The sequence below is a fragment of the Crinia signifera genome, chromosome 7, assembly GCF_055691185.1.
Source record: "Crinia signifera chromosome 7, ASM5569118v1, whole genome shotgun sequence".
Classification (NCBI taxonomy): Eukaryota; Metazoa; Chordata; class Amphibia; order Anura; family Myobatrachidae; genus Crinia; species Crinia signifera.
Genome location: NC_139223.1, coordinates 4,164,127 through 4,178,786, shown reverse-complemented (window position 1 = coordinate 4,178,786; position 14,660 = coordinate 4,164,127). Strand labels below are relative to the sequence as shown.

At 42.7% G+C, this 14,660-nt stretch overlaps 1 protein-coding gene across 1 annotated transcript; it reads left to right on the top strand.

Annotated features, from left to right (window-relative positions):
• Positions 1-13,142: 13,142 nt before the first annotated feature.
• LOC146020712 (taste receptor type 2 member 40-like) lies at positions 13,143-13,994 on the top strand. Its single transcript, XM_083154066.1, has one exon. The coding sequence runs from the start codon at positions 13,143-13,145 to the stop codon at positions 13,992-13,994; it is 852 nt and encodes a 283-aa protein (XP_083010192.1).
• Positions 13,995-14,660: the final 666 nt, after the last annotated feature.

Sequence of the window (14,660 nt, the reverse complement as noted above, 5' to 3'; positions counted from 1 at the left end):
CAGCCATACAATGGTTAATGTATATTGAACTCAAAGAAGGGGTTAGCATAAAACAGGCTTTACAAGTGGGTTAAAAGAAAGTCGGCAAGTATAGTCTGGATGGTTATGCCGTGATTAATGGTGTGCCCACAGTTTTTGAATTCCAAGGTTGTTTTTATCACGGTTGCGGATTTTGCTACAACGCAGATGATGTAAACAAGTTGCCGAAGACAACTTATGGCCAATTACAGCACAATACGCAGGTGAGAATGCATTTCCTAAAGTGGTGCGGTTTTCAGATTCGCACAATTTGGGAATGTCAGTGGAAGAATATATTAGAGGTTGATGTGGGTCTACAGTCTTTTCTGAAGGGTAAAGAAGTATCCGAACTGTTGGATCCGCATGTGGCTCTTTACAGTGGTCGTGCTAATTCAATAAAGTTGTACCACTAAGCAGCTGCTGATGAGTTAATTCACTATTTTGACTTTACCAGCCTGTACCCATTTGTCTACAAAACAAAACTATATCCTATAAAGCACCCACGCATACTTTATAAGGATTTTGGTGATGTCACAAAGTAATTTGGTTTTGTCAAAGTGAAAGTGTATTCGCCTTGCGGCCTTTTCTTTAAGGTTCTACAGTTTTCTTGCAGTTACAAGTAAAATATATATAAGGTACAGGCATATGGTTATAACAATACATAAATCATTAATAAAATTCCACTTTTAACAATAATGGACTCTAGAAACGATGTGTAAATTGTGTATGTGCAGAAAGGTCTTTCTGGGATCTATATTTAGGACTTTGCTATTTTATAAGCAAGCCAGGCCGTCCACTTAGCTGTAGAGGGCGTAGAGGACGTAACCCGGTATGCATTTTATAGAAGGTTTACCCGAGTCTTTTAGCGATGACCAGCTTTTTCCACCTGATTAATTTAGCTGTGGTTGATGATCTGATGGAGGCGGCTAGTAATAATTCTGAGGTTGAGAAAGCTTTCAACAAAGTATGTACACCATCGTAATCTCAGCATCATGTACCTTGTGCAAAACATATTTTGTCAAGGTAAAATGAGCAGGATATACACAAAATATATGGTCATGTTCAAAAACCCCAGGGATAAATTGCAGGTGGGCATATCCGTCGAGACATTGATTCTTCATCGAAGTATTTGAATCTGCGACGGAATCCCCTTATGGCTATTTACTGGTTGATTTAAGAAACAGCACTTTTGACGATTATTGTTTACGAAGCAGCTAGTCCCACCCGACACACCGGTTGCTTATGTCGTTAAGAAGCGCGGTTCTAAATATCTATAACCGTACAACCTTTAGTCATTTATCATTGTTCTGACAAAGGTGAACATGGCGGCCCAGATATGACGCAATTGGGCGCTTTTAAAAACGCTGATAAAAACGAAGCCGTCCCAAAGAAATGCTATTTTATCCAACGCTTTAAAAATTTGGTTATTGCTATCTGTGAGATTGCGCTCAATATGCTAAAAGGTAAAATACCCTTGTCACAATGGCAATTAAAGTATCTTAAAAAGAAGAGGGCCCTTATAAAATCTCTTTGTAATAAGAAATCCGCCATTGGCAAAAAGAAATGTCTGGTGAAACAGTCGGCTTTATTGGATCGCTGCTTGGTTTTGCTATTCCGTTAATAACCGGACTACTGTCTAATCGTTGATGGAATTTGCTGAGAAAATGTATCTGGTGCCTCAGCAGCAGATAGACCATTTACACAACAAACCGAGTAACAACGATATAGGTAAAACAGCCATGCTAGGTCTAGATGCGGAGATCATAAGCATACTACATAATAATGCATTATCAGAATACGAAAAGGCGAATTGATACACTGCCGCTTTACAGAGATATCTGGTGTTGAGTAAACAGACTGGTAGAGAAATGACAACTTTAACCCTTTTATCACCCGGTGCAAATGCTGATGCTGAATCATTTAATGCCATGCAAACTGATGCAGCCGACACAATTTATCAAGATGTTTTGAATGGTGTTAATGCAAGGTATATAAAAAACTGTGAAATACTAATGAGCAAGATGGCTTGCGCTAAACACATCACAGTGCTCTCCCGGTTGTCTGCTGTTATGCGTATTGATTACAAATGCACAGGGGTATTGCGGCAGTTTACAGTTAGGTAGCATAACATACCGATAAGTCCCTTTAAAGTATAATTGCGTTGTTGGGTCTGCTCACAGTATGCAAATTATCTGCAATGTGTTCATCTTGTTGCTGTGTAATTGCAATTGTTAAAATATACCAAAAATATTAATGTTATTTATTTCATTTATAGATGATCATACAGCACATCTTTGATTAATTTCGATGATATTATCAAATAAAGCATAAATGATCACATTGACTGTCCGGCCAGCACTTCAGCAAAGTGGAATTCGGAACGTAGATTCCCTGTTCTGATTAGCTATAGGTGTTTTGCGCATTCCTGTTCAGGTGACAGATCAAAAGTGAATAACGTGTAGCCATTGAGGTACTCTTCACAGTCGATTAGTATACCTGAATCTGATTTCTGTTTATTTGTGATCTGTATGAGAGACATGTACTCACGAACCGCATTGCCATGTTCAAAGTCTGGTTGAAATGGCTTAGCTGGATGCAGTGTTCCATCCAGGTAAAGGGTTGCAAAGTTTACGTTTTTATGTTCAAAACGTAGAGGGTACCTGTCATAGGCTCCTGAAAATGCTTTGTTGTCTACAAACGCGGCTATATCCGTTTTTGGTACTTGACCTAAAAACAGATTTTCTAAATTAAACACCTTACTACCGGCAGGCTCACTATATATCTTCATGCCAACCCTATCAATGGCGTATTTAGCAATTCCACTTAACAAGGCCTGAGCGTGGCCGATCCGGACGGCCGCTGAGACCTGGACTCTTTTCACAAACCGGGAGGCGGCGACAATCTGAATTTTAAAGGGAACCGCTTCCATGGACATTAAACAGAAAGAGTTTGTTTCTGGTTAATTTTATCTTCAAATCAACCGCGTTTAAGATCAAATTAATGTTGATTAAAAAGATTGCAGTGTAGCGGGTCCAGTAGTTCCACCGTTCGACTTTGCACCTTTGCTCTTGCTCTTTTTATAAACCCTGTATTTAGACCATCTAGGGCTCTGGTGTTGTGTTCTCCAGCCATATCTTTGTAAAACAATCCTGTTGTGTGTTTTGTGGATAACGCGTCTGAGCTATAATTCAAAATGGTCTTGATGTATGCCCTATAGGCGTAAAGATTATTGGATTGTGATATGAGTCTATTGCCCAAAGAAACATCCACTTGGCTGAATAAAGTCGCTATGGGATAATTAATAAGGACGACCCGTGCTGCTCGCGGTATTGCCGTGTTATCGACCCGTACGATCTTACAGGTCACGTACAACAACATGTTGTTCAGGTCGTAGTAGTGTTCGCCGCTGGCCGCTATGTATAATTATAACAGAGCGGTCTTGGATAATGCAGCTAAAGGTTGCATTTCCACGTATAGACTTTTCTCTACGCTGGTTTGCGTTGGGGGCACATCAAAAAGGTCAAGCTCAGATTTTGCGCATTCCATGGATTCGTTGAGTATAAAAGACATTCCTAAAAAATATCGCCAGCCCTTCTCTTCAGCTTCCTTTTTTATCTAAGTTGCACTTGCTCCGGTATTTGTTTAAAAGGGGCATGCACCAAGGCGGAAGTTGTGTTGAGCGCTTACGTTTTCTTTTAACCACCCCTTTTCTCGTATAAACTAAACCGGATCCATCTTGCTTCACTTGATTCGCTTTGTGTAATCTGTTCACAACGGCCATTGTGGCTTGGCCTATGATGTCTTTTGCTATATTGCGCGCGGCATTCTTCACGTGAGGTTTTGCCAACTCCAGACCTCTTCGGAAAAAAGGCACTGCTTTTCTGAACAGGCTTTGGAAAATACCACCTAACCGGCAGCCATGCATATATGCACTGCCGTGAAAGCCTGGTAAACCACTGCCGGCTTGAGTTTTATAATATTGCGCATAGAGCGCCGGATCACTTTTTTTTATGGCGACCATGCTATTTAATAAAATTCAGTTATGCGTCATCTGAAGTGTAGTTTCATGTTCGCTTTCCCAAACTTAAATGAAATGTTCTCGTTCTGGTCGTTCTTTATCTCTATGGCTATAGTGTCAAAATGCGTTTTGCCCAACGGCACGTAATCGGGCTTCTCGTAGCATATAGTGACCATCTCATTGATATGCCCCTTTATTTCAACAGTCTGCAGCAGCGGTACATAACTATCACTGACCCTTTGATGTTCAGTAATATCTGTGTACACGAACAACGTATATTGGCCGCCGTTGATGTCTGCACATGGTTTTAAAGAATTAGTTTTAGGTTGTAAACCAAGTATTCTTGTCAGTTTAGGGCTGGCCATGATATGGTACATAGGCTTATTGCCGAAGAATACGGATCAGTCAAGCGGTTCGTACAATAGTTTTAACCCGCCATCCAGTTTATGTCGGCTAATTTCAGCCACCTTGTTATTTTCAGCACACAATCGTGTAGATCGATTGTATTCCAGATGTGGGGGTATTGTATTTCTGTAAGAGCTACTTCCCATTCGCCGTTTTAAATCTATCGGCTTTGCCAGTTTTGTCGTATACACTGAAATCCTTTGTGGAAATGTATCAGCTGAGGCGTTACTCGGCAACGTTATGTAGAACGGTTTGTCATCCATCTTTCCCTTTGTTTATATATCCTTTAGCACTGATGTCACGACCCAACTGTTAAATTTTGTGGGGTATCCGCGCCACTTAACTAGCGCGTATTTCCGGCCTCTGACCATCTTATTTTTTAAAATCTTTTCCACTTTGTAAACCCTATTATAATTTTTTGGTATGCTTTGTAACTCCTCTGGGTAAAAGCTACCAGTTATAATCTCGCCGTATAGGTCCTCCAGCTTGTAAAGCGGCTTAACCCCGTTAGTGTTTGCACCGCGTATTACAAATATTTCCTCAGAAAAATTCTGTTTGTAACCTTTTTGAAATATACCCTTATATTTGGAAATACGGACGTGGTCACCGATTGCTAAACAAAGGGATGTTTTCTTACTTCTAAAGTAATCACAGTACGTCGCCTTGAAGATTCTCAACACGTTAGAGTCAAACAACTTTTTTAGTACTTTGTTTAGAAACTCTTTACCTTTATCGGTTTGCAGCTTCTTCGGCATATCGCCCTGTTGGAATATTTTTTCAAAAGCCTTAGCGACTGTTGTGGTGTTCTTAGCAGGCACACTTACGCCCATGCCCTCTTACTGAATATATTGATGATTGTTAATACATATTTAATACCATCGTTGTGCTTTGACAGGTCTATGAGCAAAACCAAATCACATTATCATTGTTGATTTATCCCCGACACGCAGATCATATTCCTTTTAAAGTTTTTTTCTCGCCGGCTTGTGCAATGTGTATGCGTCTTGCTCTTGTAACCATTTTCTTACATCGTTTCTTTTAAATTTATTTTTAACCGCTTCATAATATTTATCAATACCGCTATAACTACCTGGTTTTAATACGTCGTAATAGTACTCTTTCAGATTCTTATTTTGACGCGCGGCGTTCCGTGACACACGATTCAAAACAGCCATCTTTTAATATGAAATGATATCAAAGCAGCTCCAGTACATATCAATAGGGGCCCGAATGTGGGTGTGCAAGGGGCGTGTGTGTAGGAGGGGAATGGGCATGGTACCTGTCACTTTTAGTTTGATATTTCCTGGGACTACCTTCTTATATCACCTGGCATCCAGGGAGAAAATTATAGGTAATATAAACAATGCTGGTCCCAGGATTTGAAACAAGGACTGTGTGCAGGGAACCATGCAACTAGTGCGCTGAGGCACCACACAACTGGTAATATACTGAAACTATTACCTATATCACCCATCAGCCAGGGGGGGGGGGGCATTTACAGTTTATTAGAGTTCAACATCAAATAGAAGGGACAGTCTGTGACCGGGTTACACCATACTCGGCTAGATTCCACTGAGTGGCATCCTTTTGTCAGAGACATACAGTTTTCCTAGTAGCAACTATCAAAGCCACTTTCTTTCTCTCACTTTCTCTCTCACACACACCCCTCTGAGGCACTCAAGAAATGCTAACACTCTCTCTCTCGTTCTCCCTTTCTCTCTGAAAAACTCAAGTAGGCACCACAATAGCATTTCCATTTACTTCTGTGACTTTTGAAAATTGGCTTAATGATGATATGATGAAACAGGCCTAAAATGCAGTGGCTGTCCCACATCTTAGTGGGCTGTTGGCTGCTCTTTGCACCAATGTTTGTTGTGGATTCTCTGGTTGGAATCTTATGGGATCTTTGTCTTTAGTACACTTGAGCTCGTACCAGAACACACAATACAACATAGAAAAATGGATAACATGGAGCTCGGGTCATAAGTAACAGAATCAAGACTAGAAATGTAAATGATTTAATTCCAAGAATCCTTCAGAGCTTTAGTTACAAGGATGATTAAGCTGTAGGAATACACAGAGGCCTAACTTACACACAAGTATAGCAGTCTGCTGGGGGTGGATTTCACATGTCAGGAAGTATGGTGCATCCCCAGCATGAGTAGCTGATTTGCCCCAAGGAATGGACCCAGACTCTGATTGGAGAATAGTAGTTATAGCTGACTGCAGCTCCGCTCATCCCTCCCGCCTTCCAGAGTATTACCCAGCTCAATGCTGGACACTTTAATGAATTAGCCCTCACTCCCAAGTAATTGATTCTGTACATGAGAGGGGGGAGTAGTCCAGTGAGAAATTCCATTCTCCTTCGCATGACCACTGTGGGTCAGGCATGGTGGTTCTGTGACCATAAAGTGTATTTTCCAGTTAACAGCCCAGAAAACAGCCCACTTGGGATAATGTACACAGTATTTACAATCTAGCAAAGGGAAATGGCAGGCAGCCCCCCCCCCCCCCCCCCACACACACACACACTCCCCAAAGCCCTCTTTGGCTCAAAGTAAGTCAACAGGCAGTACACAAGAATTTACATTCATAATACACAAAATAGGAGACATACCGATTTTGGGATCCGATCAACTGATGGATCGTGACAGCTCCAACATAAAATGGTGCACAAAGGTCATGATCAATGTCCCTGTCTCATCAGTGTGTTATTTACTACATTACTGCATTGCTGTGTTGTGCACCCTTTCTGTGCTGGATGGTAAATGTGTACTGTTGCACCATGAGACTCCATCTTAACAGTTTACCATTATCTGCTGCTGTTCTATTAACAAATATGAGTATACTATGATCTGTAATAATTGTAAAATGTCGTCCATACAGATTTTGCTTTGGAGAACCCACACTATTGCCAAACACTCATTTTCAATGGTGGCATTGAAAGCCACTTCTCAAGGGGAGCTCTTCCCCTTTCTCATTGACCTGGCTGAGGACAGCACCTAGCCCATAATTAGAAGCATCCGTCTGCACCACAAACCTCCTTTGGAAATCTGGGGCCTACAGGACAGGCAACTGAGCTAATGCAGACTTCAGCACCAAAAATGCCCTCTAACGTTCCTTTGTCCAATTGACCATCTGGGGCAGCTTCTTTATGGTAATACCTAGAAATTACCTGACCTGTTTTTTAGTAGTGGGAGTAGGCCACTCAGTTATAGCCCCACTTTGCCTGGACAGAGGGTACTTCCTCGAACACGGTGCCCTAAATAGAGCACCTCACTCAGCCCAAGATAGCATTTCTCCAGAATGATTGTCAAACCAGACCCAATGATTTTACCTAACACACTATTGAGATGGATCGGGGGATCCTCCCAGGTCTGACTAAATACTGCATTGTCATCCAAGTTGGCAATGGTGGGTTCCTCCTGGTCAACCAGCAGGTCATTAACCAGGTGCTGAAAGCACATAGGGGCATTCTCCATAGCAAAGGGCATGACCATAAACTCAAACATGCCAAATGGTGTGATAACTGTGGACCTCTTATGGGCCTCAGGTGACAGTGGGAACTGCCAGTACCCCCTACTGAGATCTATGACAGTGATGTACCATGCCTGGGCCGGCTGATCTGATAGTTATTCTATTTTGGGCATGGGATAAGCATCAAACACAGTGACATCATTTAACCTTCTATAATCTACACAAAAGCGGGTGCCCCCACATTGCTTTGGGACCAGTACAACTGGGGCAGCCCAAGCACCGTTGAATCACCCCGAGCTGCAGCATTTCAATCATTTCCCTCTTCATGGCTTCCCACACCTCAGGAGAAGCCCGGTATGCTGGCTGCCTCAGGGGGGTCTGACTACCTGTGTTCACATGATGAGTTACCAAGTGTGTTTTCCCAGGCCACCCTGTGAAATGGGGTGTTCCCCCACAGGGGAGGAGGGGAAGGTGGCGCTGTGACTTGAGCTGGATCACTAGAAGCTGCTAAAAGTTGTCAGGCTAGTCAGGCCTGAACTGTACAGTACCAAGGGAAAAAAGGGGGGATAGCAGCGCTGAATATGTAAAATCAACTGTAAAACTATAATAAAAAATTGGACTGATTATACAGTAAAATCAATACATTTTATTCAATACAGTGAATGACCGTTTGCGGAAATTCTGGTATTAGATGCAAGTTAATCCCACATATAGAATGAGGGAAGGGACTGTCCGTTCCTATTGTGCCTTGAGTCAGGACCATATAAAGTGCAAGTGCAAAAATTGGTTACCGTCCACCTGTTGGTTAAAGACCGGGGTGTGTTGTTGATCCTCCCAGGGACTCAAGGCCTGGATGGGCTGGGCCGAGTCAACCTCCGAGATTAGGGGAGTACACCCAAGGGCTGCCGTCAGGAATGATGGTACAAGGATCCTCCAATGCAAATGGCAGGGCCCAAAAGGTTGGTGGTTGGTACGGTCCAAAGAAGGGGGGTTTTCAAGGCTGGTCCGGATTAGTCCATAAAAGTGAGTGGGCAAGTCAGATGACGCAGTTCACCGTCTCAGCGACTTTATCAAAGGTAGTACCCGGCACTACCTAGAAATCACCTGACCTGTTTTTTAGTAGTGGGAGTAGGCCACTACTTACCTTTAATAAAGCCGCTGAGATGGTGAAACACGTCAGGTGACTTGCCCACTCACTTTTATGGACTAATCCGGACCAGCCTTGAAAACCCCCCTTCTTTGGACCGTACCCCTCTTCACCAAACTTAAAACATCCTTGGCCAGTTTTCAAGAAAGGTCCCCCCCTACAAATGTAGCAGCCACTGGTTTCATTGAAATGGAATGCGGGGGTGATTCTCTGGATTTCTTTTTCTCCAGCCGAATTGCTCTCGTGTTCCCCAGCTCTTCTTTGCTACAGAAGCCTGGGATGCAGTTAGAAGTGAAGGATTATAATAAAGAGTCCCAAGTCAGTGGGAAAGGTTGGCACCCTTGCAGACCAATACACCAGCACCAGGGCTTCTGGGATTGGTTCAAAATCCCGGCGGTCGGAATCCCGGCAGTCAAAATCCCGGCGCCGGAATCCCCAGCGCCAAAATCCCAACACTTTCTCCCTCTATGGGTGTCCACGACACCCATAGAGGGAGAATAAATTAGCGTGCCTGCTGCATGGCAAGCAAAGCAAGCCCGCAGGGGGGGGGGGGGGGATCCACATCCCCCACTTGTCAGGATTTTGACTGCCGGGATTTTGTACCAGTCCCAGAAGCCCTGGTGCTGGTGTATTGGTCTGCAAGGGTGCCAGCCTTTTCCACTGAATTGGGACTCTTTAACCACAGATGGGTAGAGTGCATTGAACTGCTCCTACAGTATGAGGTCCTTCAGTTTATCATAATCCTTCACTTGTAAGCCCTCAACCCATTGATGCAACAGGGTTGACAATTGCGCTAACAGCCCCACATAGATATCAAAGGGACTGCACTTTGAGTCTCTGAACTTCTGTCGGTAAATTTCGGGAGTGATTTTTAAATGCTTTAACAAGGATATCTTAGGGGCAGAATAATACCCATCCAGCTCCTAGGGGAGGTCGGCAAATGCTCCCAAAGCCTTTCCCTTCAGCCCAGGGGTTAAATAACTGGCCCAATCACTGCAGTCCAATGCAAACTGCTGGCAAGTTTTTTGAAACTCATGAAGAAAGTATCAAGGTCGCCATCTTTCCAGCATGGGAAATTGGTCATGCTGGGATTTTTTCCTTCCCAAGTCACCAACAGTGCTTTGGCCACTGAGCCTCACCAGCTCCAGCTGGTACTCAAGCTCGACCTGATGCTCTGCAGCTTCAGCCTCTCATTTGATTTTCCACTGGTACCTGGAGCAAGTTCAAGACATGGTTCCCCCTTCACTCCAAGAATGTTTCCAAGTCCTCGCAGAAGATAAATCAGATGAGATGGATTCAGCTTTTGGCCATATTTATTGTTTCTGACACTGATAATTACAACATGTGCGTTCAAAGCAATGAAGCTTCCTAGGAATGCAATAGTGAACAAGACGATCCACAATCCACCAATCATTTTTCTCAGCCCTATAACTGTCCTACACTTCATTAACTAATTTATTCCCATAACTATCCTTCCACAGATTACTGCCTCAGTGCGGACAGGGACAATGTGCGACAACATGACCTACAACATCTGAAAAGAGCCCAGCATTGGGCGAGCCAGGCTACAAATGAGCTTTATCATATGTAAGGGTCCAGGAAGTGGCTGTACAATGCTTTATAACATTTCCATACCTGGAGCCTGTGCTCCACCAGAACTATCCTCACTACATCCCTGATTGACAGACTGTCAAGGCAGATGCCCATAGACCTAGCACAGGTCACCTGATGCATTTTGCTACTCAAGGCAGTTTGATAACTGGACTGTGTGTTCTATCTATGTTTTCGCTATATCTACTTTGGTATAGGGTTCCTTATCTTTGCATTGGATTCCATTGGCAACTAGGTCCATCCTACAAATTATGTATGAATTGTTTTCTATTAATTAATAGATCATTATACAATATTTTTTTTTTATTTATATCGAGCGCAGCATATGTTTTTTTCCTCTTGCCCATCCTACAAATTGACCACAGAGTTAGCATTTTCATTTACAATGGACTGTTGCCTCTGGGCTGAGATCTCTCTATTGAACTGTCCATCCACCTCCCAACATGGGATTCCATTAACAATGCCGATACCTGCTACATTGTATTTTAACCTTTGATGCTTCATTTTATTTGTATTTTTGTATATTGTATTTATGTCTATTCAATTTCCATAATTTAATATTGCATTATCTTTATTATATAATTTTTTTTTTTTTTTGCGTTGTGCCATCTTTTTTATTTTAATACAGATGGAGTCAATGCCATCTATCTCTATAATAGGATTAAGTGAGTAATTGGATTAATCTGCTAATCCCCTACTCTATTGTTCTATGTATTGTATTGCAGCTGATGTATTGTATTGCAGCTGAGAACAATAGGATAGCCATGGCTAGCCATCCTGAGCCATGGCCTAAGGAAAACAGATGAGATGGGCTCCTACTGTATATATTTATCTCTATAGTACATTGAGTCCAGAGATTGTAAACTAAAAAAATTGGCAATATTAAAATAAAGTGCTGTAAAAAACAAAAATGACATTGTGACCGGACGACTGCCCTTACGCTCTGGCTGCGCCCTTCGGGTGCACAGATAGCGGTTCCTTATCTCACGGGACCTGGCCATTAGGGGATTCCCTGTTACCGTAAGCAACCGCCTTTTACTGACTCTGCCCACTACACAGTGAGCGGGGATATGGCTGCCACCACCATGCTCCTACTTAGGTGACACCTGGAATCACAGATACCTCCTCAGGCCAAAACGCTGGCACCTGAGTACTACCTGCTGGATTGTGTGCGTTGACACGCTGCTGACACACCCCCAACTGGTGTCAATAGGTTCCCCACTGGTCACGGACCAGACCTCTGCTTCGGTAGCTGGCAGAGCAGAACTGGGAGGATGCTGGATACTGGTACCCAGAACAGCCGGAGAATGGAATTATTGCAGTAATTCTGTTGGTCGCAAGATGAAAGTAGTTGTCTTGGGCAAAAGATGTTTATTTTCCCATAGATCTTAAAAGATCTCTTCTCCTATTGCTAGGAGGCACAGCATACAGATGTTTACAGCATTCAAGTCAGGTAGAAGTACAACTTTACAGGCAAAACTTGTGCCTTTTTATACAAAATCCACACACATCACCACAGGGGGTAATTCCACCCTGTTCTCCCCACCCACTCAGCATTGTGCAGGAGGTGTACATGCCTGGGACATTTATATTTATATATCAATTGGGACATTTTCCTGTCATAAATAGATCCAGATTACATGTCAAAGGGTTCAATCCATATCCCTTAGTATATCTTACTTCCAGGAAAGGTGGAGATCATTTGATTATCTCCTGGACATGTTTGCTTAAAGAAACACACATGTCTGTGCATTACCAACACCTCGCACACAGGATGGCATGGGTTCAGTGACACATCACATACAAAAGTTTCCTTATTAACACCTTTACTCAGGACTTCAGACACAAAGCCTAATCCCTGCTGTGTTTTGGCCACTCACAGACCTTCTGCCAGGAGGAGGCTGTTTAGCATCTCATTTCCTCATCACCAAGATGTGCTATATCCCCTCCTCCAGAAATGTACAAAGTGCATTTTAAGTTTAGACTGCATTCCTCAATATTCAATACAATATACACATATATGGTAAAGTCCCAGCTCAGTGCTAAACATATATTTCATAAGTACATATAATCTGTGCCTGGTGCCCAGCAGCAGGATTCTACTCACATCAGCACTGCAGAAGGGGTCCTGTCCCAGCTCAGTGCTGCTCATACAGTTTAAAACATGTCAAGTGCCCTTGTACCGAATGACGTGCAGCATGGTTACCATCTTCAGTGCAGTGGTTACCATTAACCCTGTGTGCTGGGCTCTCTGGCCACAGACGTCACATAACTTTTACATAGACATTGTTTGCATTATTCAAACTCTATGCAAAGACCTGTCTGTTCTCAACGTAGACCAAACAGTCTTTATGTAGGACCATACAGAGAAGCCAGAACATGCTGTCTCCATTGTGGATCGTTCTGTTGACCCTTGCCTTCCTAGGAAGCTTTATATCCATTACTTTGAACACATTCATTGTAATTATGGATGTCAGAAGCATTAAATATGACCAGAGGCTGAACCCATCTCATCTGATCCACCTTCTGCGAGGACTGGTGAACATTCTCCTACAGTGCGGTCTGACAACACAGGGCTCACTCTATGTCATCTGTGTTCCCCTGCTGTTTATTGGGGAAATATACTTCCCATTAACCACAATTACACTTATGATGACTTACTGCAGCTTTTGGCTGACTGCCTGGCTCTGTGCCTACTACTGTTCCAGCATCACCAACTTCAGATATGGGCTCTGTGGTTGGTTACAGAGGATTCGCCCATCTTCCCTGATGCTGCTGCTTCTACTGACGGCTGTTGGGACATTTCTCATTGGTCTCTTGTGCATCTGGAATGTCAAATTTGAAGTTGAAGTGATCAGTTCTGAGAATAGTACACTAGGAACGTCTTTGGTTAATGGGACATTTCATATAAATCACTTATATATCCTAATATCCTCCTGTCTTGGCTGCTATGTGCCCCTCATCATTGTGCTGTACTCTATTATACTCACTGTGTCCTCTCTTTTGAGACATGTGTGTAATATGAAGCAGAGCGATTCTGGGTTTACTTATTCTAAGCTCCAAGCCCACCTCAGTGCCATAAGAACAATCGTCCTGATCCTTATAGCATTTGTATCATTCTGCATAGCTGAGGTTGTGTTGTCCACAGTTACATTCAGTACTGCCCCGAATGTCAAGATTGTAATCAGCTGGTGTATTGTGATGTTATACCCAGCTGCGGAGTCCGTCATCACCATCCAGGCCAGCGCCAAGCTCAGGAAGACCTTTGTGGAGAAGTTTTCTGCTGTTTGTTTTCGAGACACGAAAGCTGAGAGTTAGAAACCTTGGTAAATATGTGCAATGTGTTCCTCTATCCTTGTGAGAGGATAATATATGTGCAGATTCAACTTACTATTCTCCATATAAATGATAAATATCATACCCCTACAGGGCATTCTTGTAGAGAGCTTTATAGAGAATTCATTAAACATTTGCTTTGGCGTGTACTGTAATGTTAACGGTTATATAATATGCATTTGTCCTAGCAATGTAACCCACTGGCACAGTTTTAAGCTTGAGTATAGAATTGTTTATATATTAAATAACTTGTCTCTGAGCTATAGCTGAAGTTTGTTAAAGTGTTGATATAACCAAATATAGTGATATCCAACTTAGCCAGTGCACTGCTCATTATAGCTTTAGTCTGCAATGGAAAATGCAGTTCGATGTGGACTAATGTAGTAGTAGTAGTAGTACGTTTATTTATAAGGCGCCGCAAAGTGTCCGCAGCGCCGTACATAGCAAACAAAAAAAACAAATTACAAGGTAACGTACAGGGTGTGTTGAAAGATACAGTATAAATAGGGGTATAGCTGGTAGAACTAAAATCAGCATCAGTTCAGAAGTAGGTGTCAAAATTGTCAAGGAGACTGAAGATGAAGTAGAGGAAGGGAAGAACAGGACAGGAGCACAGGTGAGGTAATGAGGTAGGGTGAGTACGTGAGG